This window comes from Protopterus annectens, chromosome 1.part1 (assembly GCF_019279795.1).
Source record: "Protopterus annectens isolate FY-2018-M chromosome 1.part1, PAN1.0, whole genome shotgun sequence".
In the NCBI taxonomy this organism is placed as follows: domain Eukaryota; kingdom Metazoa; phylum Chordata; order Ceratodontiformes; family Protopteridae; genus Protopterus; species Protopterus annectens.
The window spans coordinates 1,072,705,951-1,072,711,950 of record NC_056726.1 but is presented as its reverse complement, the minus strand read 5'-3'; the positions used below and the strand labels follow the sequence as shown (position 1 = coordinate 1,072,711,950).

The window sequence follows — 6,000 nt, the reverse complement described above, 5'->3', positions numbered from 1 at the left end:
CTAACAAGTGTAGGCACCCCCCACACCCCCCACTACTTAAATATACCAACTCTGAGATTGCGCTACAGTGTAGGAAAGGGAAATCTTCCTTTTCCACACCATACTCCGTTAAAGTGCGATCTCGGAGTGGGTATATTTAAGTAGTGGGGGGTGTGGGAGATACAGCCGCTGACATGGGGGTGCGCCTAAACACCCTTTACTTTTTTTTTTTTTTAACAGGGTCTACTAGAATTTTGATGGTTTATTGTTTCGATCACTAAAGTTCGATATTTAGTGATTCGAAGCATTAAACCTTCGAGATTCTTATATAGACCCTTTTATGTGTGCTTTGTACCGAGGATCACAGTGGAAAAGTATTTATTGTTACTTAGAGACCCCAATATTATTTTCGAATATGTTATTTATTTATTTCTTTACCGATAGCTTGATTCTTTTGCCACTTAATGATCATGTGCGAAGGAAAGTCAGACCTGCTAAAACTATTCCATCGGTATTGTTCTCATTAAATCTGTGATCCTCTGTCGAGTTTTGAACAAGCTGCCAAGAAACCTGCAATTATACTCTTTGTAAAACTGTATCATTTTCATATACTGGTTGCACTTCTGTTCTGATCTATGTTATCATACCTAGCAGTGGGAAGACATAGGGTCACTTGTGCAGGTGACTTAACATTCAGAAACTCAACTTGGCATTATGTCATCTATAAAAAATAAAAAATAAAATAAGTGGCCCTCAGGCAGGAGTTATTTTTAAGGAATGGAGTTTTGTTCCTTAGATATTAAAGTCACATGGCTACCCAAGCACAGACTCTGTGAGTGTGTGTGTGTTTATTATTTATTTATTATTTGTTTATTTTATTTAACATTTGTTGACCAGGAAAGACCGACTAGGCTACACAGAGCTTATTTTCAGTGGAGGCCCGGGGAGAAATGCTCCAGTTGCATGTCTTTAGAATGTGGGAGGAAACCGGATTACCCGAAGGAAACCCACGTGAATGCAGGGAGAACATGCAAACTCCACACGGAAGGCACCCCAGCTGAGAATCGAACTGGAGAACCTCTTGCTGTGAGGTGACAACATTAACTGCTGCACCACTGTGCCACCCAGTATTTTATTGTTTTAACATACATTGCATGCGATCAAGCAAATTCAGAAGGAAGATGAAAACAAATAAAACAATGACACATCCATTCCCTCTTTTAACAGTAAATGTACTTTGTTAGGAGAAATGCACATGTATATCAGAATACATTTAATTAGGATTATATGTGGCTATACAGACTGCGGAACCAAAGACAGGACAGCTTCATCTTCACTGACTTTATGTCGATGAGTAACACCCATCACAGTTGCACATTGAAAAGAACTAGAGGTCATGATTTGAAGCCGTGTTTTCATGTATACTCCTGTTTTCACATAAAATAATTTTATGTGAAGTTATAAGGAGAAAAGTCTCTAGCCAGCATACTTTTGGAAAATGGAGGAATGGAATACACTTGCCACTTTTCATCTCAATACACATTATCATTAAAACTCACCAACCCACAATACTATGTTTTTTTTTTTTTTGAATTATTTTTCCTTTTACTCATAATAATCTCTCTCTTTTTTTCTCTGCCTATCTCTCTATAAGCTCATTTAGTCCACAGAATGTGACAGTCCTGTAGGCCATATGATCATCTCATGCCGAGAGCTGAGCCACAGAAAGTGATGCCTTCTTCCATGAGGGCAGAGGTTGACTGGTCTGATACCTAACTTTTAGTGTATATGCTGAGTAACTTAATGTGCAGTCATTGCAAATGATGACATGCCACTCACTTTCATGAATGATATGATTCATCAGGACTGATATGGCACTTCAAAACCTGTGCTGTTTTATGGACTCCAGTCTCAACTGGGGACTCTAGCAAGAGAATGATCACCTTACATATGTGCACCCATATCTCCCCCCTGAATATACAGTAGTTGAGTTAGTGAGCTGGAGAGATGGTCTGCCAGGTCTCTCATCTCTTCCCCCAAAGTCTGGCCAATGATGACATCACAGGTAGGTATGATCCTTGTGGTGAGCAGCAATTCTACCTTCATCAAGGATGATGTCACAGGTAGGTATGCACATTGCACTGAGAAGCAATTCTACCCTCATCAAGGATTATGTCACAGGTAGGTATGAGCCTTGCACTGAGCAGCAATTCTACCTTCATCAAAGATCATGCCACAGTATGAACATAAAATTATTGATTTTAATAATTGTCTTGTATTGGTCAGCCCTAGGAAACCCAAACAAATGATCATGTAGCCTTAACATGCATGAGTGGACCTGTCCCCTAAGCCTTCAAGAATTGGCTAAAACATTATACACTACCTTAGAGTCTTTTTATAGGCAATGCCATAAAGAAAAAACTACAAACATAATAAAAAAGTCTACAAGCAACTTTAAGGTGCTACTGCCAGTGCTAGGAGCCTACACAAAAAACTCAACACCCTTCAAGCCCTCCTCACTCTGGAAAATGTAGATATCTCTGCTGTGATCAAGACTTGATTTAAAGCCTTTGAAAGTACTCCCACAGTGCAAGACCACAGTACCTTCCACACATTTACACTAACTACAGCACAGACTTGGGATAAAGTGGAGGTGTCTTGATCCATGTTAGCAACAAACCAACCACCAGTTTGGTTACAGAGGATGATACTATGGAGCTCATCCATGTGCAAGTCACTACAGATAAGGTCCCTTAACATATCATGGCAAGATAAAGGTCATCATCTAAGCCTTAAGAGTCTCATGACTCTTACCTAAACCTACTAGAGATACTCACCATCCTGCCAAACACCCAATTCATGGGTGAGATTAACTACCCCTCAATAGATTGGCAAATATATACTGCCTCAGAATCATAGGCACAATGCTTCCTGGACTTTATTAATACAAATACCCTGGAACACATAGTGCATGTGGATCAAGTACACTGGATCTGGTGTTTACACCACATGGGACAGTGTTGCAAACAAGGACATTGACAACAAGATACTGGACCCACCCCAGTTTGTCTTTGTTAAAGGAAGATCATGCCTTCTTATGTTAGCTTCTATGAGAGGGTCACCAGGACAATGGATGAGGGTAAAACAGTGCTTACTGCTTATCTTGACCTGGCCAAGGCATTTGATACAAGGTCACTGAGCTAAGCATTAATCCCTACATAAGTAAGTGGATTTCTGGCTGGCTCATAGGACCCAAGAAGTCAAGATTGGTGAGACCACCTCGACCAAGAGACCTGTCACCAATGGAGTACCCCAGGACTCCTTGGTGGGCCTGCTCCTGTAGGCATCTGCCTCTCAGAAGTCAAGGCTAATAAGGCCTCTGGCTCACCAAGTTCACAGATAACTGTAAATTTGGAGCTATTATAAATTTCTCCAAAGACACCGACATCTTTCAATAGAGTTTTTCACAGAGAAATGACTGGTGTCAAAGCCATGGCCTAAAATTCAATGCTAAAAAATGCATTATAATGCCCTTTGGGAAATTGTCAAACCAAGTTAATTACTCTATTGAAACGTCACCCCTAATAGTCAACCCAGTAGAAAGAGATCTGGGAAAATATGTAGACAGCAATCTGGCCATTGGTCAACACATAACTATGATAATACTAGAATTGTTCTGTGTCACCAAACTTATAGGTAAGGGTATAGCATCCAGGTCCAAGGAAGTTATAGTGCCAGTTTACTCATCCCTTATCAGACCTGTTGTTGAATACAGTGTTGCCTTTGGCATGTGTCCAACCAGACACTTGTAACAGTTGGAACGCCCACAAAGGTTTCTCACCAGGAAAATTCAGGTCATGAATACCCTGCACTACACTGATTGCCTACAGGATCTTGAGAGGGGATCTTAGCCCAGCTTAAATGGTTTTCTTGAAACCCAGCCCTAATGGATCTGTTGCATATGTGCAAAACAAACAGCACCAGAAACACCAGATACAGGGATCTCAACTTAGCCTGTGACATAAACAGAGTGCGCTGGAGGGATAGATATGTGTCACAAAGGATCCCTACACTATGTAATAGGCACACATCCATGTAAAACAGAGCACATCCCTGATCTTATTCAAATGAAACATTAAGAATTGGATGGGAAATCATAATATTACCCCTTGTCTGGCTCCCAAGTCCCTTATGGGCAGAGACGGTCTATAAGAGATGTTTTAGCCTAACACCCCCATGCAAATCCTTAGTTACCTCCCAACTAACATGCCATACCCCTGTATAGATACCCATGATACTCAGTGTCCCAAATGGTTTAGGGTGCATGGCTAAGCTTGTAAGGGCCCTAGAAGTCATTAATCTAGTAACAACCTATGAACCTATGTTCACAGAGTCTGCGTTTTGGCAGAAAGGGCCACCTACATTATGAAAAAAATGTAAATTAATAAATAAATCCATCTATGCCAACATAGACGGCTGTCTGTCTGGTTTCAGAGGTACAAGGGAGCTAAACACTGATTAAGATAGTAACCTGACATTACACATTATTCCTGTTCAGACTGTTGAAATAAATGATGCCAGGAAGTACAAAGTCCTTCACATATCAATACCCAACTCATAACATAATCACTGATGAAGTCTATATCACATTCCTGACAAGTCACTAGAATACACGCTTACTAAGGTCATTGCACTTATGTTTCACGATGTTATGTGTTAAGTGTAATAGTTGTTTGGTTTGTTTTCACAAAGCATGTTAAGTGTTAATAAAAAACTTCAGTAGAATGTGTAACTGTAGCTGTGTGTACTTACGCTTTATGAATAAATAAGCAGGGTCACTTGTCTGTGTAGATGTATCTTGTACACTGTTGCACTCACAGGTGTAGGGCCCTTCATCCGCGCTTGTAACACTCTGAATGACATACTGAATCCCAGAGTTAATGTTGGAGTTTGAATAACGTGTTTGCCCTTCACCATCTTTATGGAACCAGCACTCTTTCAATGTGTAGTGACTGATTCTGCATTCGATCATCATTTTACTGCAAGTGTTTATCCCTTCCATGCATCTCACAAGTATCTGTGGCTTTTCTAAATTTCCTGCATATTAAATAGACAAAACAGTTTTGACTTAAAAACTTACAACAGAATCTATATAGTGCACATTATACACAACATACTAACAGGCAGGACTGACAAAATACAAAATTTCTGGAAAAAAATGGAAAAAATATACATTTTACAACAATAAATAAATAAATAACTGTCAGACTTTGATATGAAAAGAACAAAGAACTACAGAGATGTTGCTTGGATTCAGTAATAAACAGCACAGCTGTTAGAGTTACATCACCCATCGTTGTTCACAAATGTAACAGTCTTGTATTGCTGGTAGTTCATGAAAAATTCTGCATGGGGAGGGACAGTGAAGTAGTTATGCTTGTTATGCTAGTGAACTGAGCATGACCTGATTGTCAAATATCACAGAAAAGGCAACACCCAGGAGGGTGGCCTAATGGTTAAGGTGATTGCCTTACAAACACAAGGTGAAGGGTTTGAGTCTCACAAGGGATATTTGGCTAAGCTTAAAAAATGGCTCACAAGAGCAGTTAGCCTAGTACTAACCTATAAACAAGAGTGCCTGAGCATGTCTGAGTCTATGCCTGCTCGTGTATGTAATGGAGCACAGGATCACTGCCATCTGCAGAATGGCAGACAGCCCGATATGGGTCAGCATATAAAGTACCAACCTAGAATGGTATATAAATAGGAATGGAAGGGTGGGGCAGATAAAAAGGAGGAACAGCACAAAGGGGGAATCACACAAGGATAAACAGGGGGTATGACATTGGGGGAAGAAGAAATTATGTTTTGGTGGGAAAGACTCACATCTGCAAAATAAGGTGCAGGGTAAGTGGAGAAGATATTGAGGAATGGTTTTGGCAGAGACAGAGAATGGAAGGTAGTGGGACAGACAACCAAACATAAAATGTAGACAAAGATGGGAGGTATTCAATCAAAAGG

At 40.2% G+C, this 6,000-nt stretch overlaps 1 protein-coding gene across 1 annotated transcript in view; it reads right to left on the bottom strand.

Annotated features, from left to right (window-relative positions):
- Window positions 1-1,272: 1,272 nt before the first annotated feature.
- Window positions 1,273-6,000, bottom strand: part of LOC122815406 — a 115,707-nt gene continuing 110,979 nt past the window's right edge. Inside the window, exons 2-3 of the mRNA XM_044087877.1 lie at window positions 4,792-5,076; window positions 1,273-1,406 (exon numbers count right to left, since the gene is read on the bottom strand). Of these exons, the coding sequence (XP_043943812.1) occupies window positions 1,273-1,406; window positions 4,792-5,076 (419 nt within the window). The remainder of the gene's footprint in view (window positions 1,407-4,791; window positions 5,077-6,000) is intronic.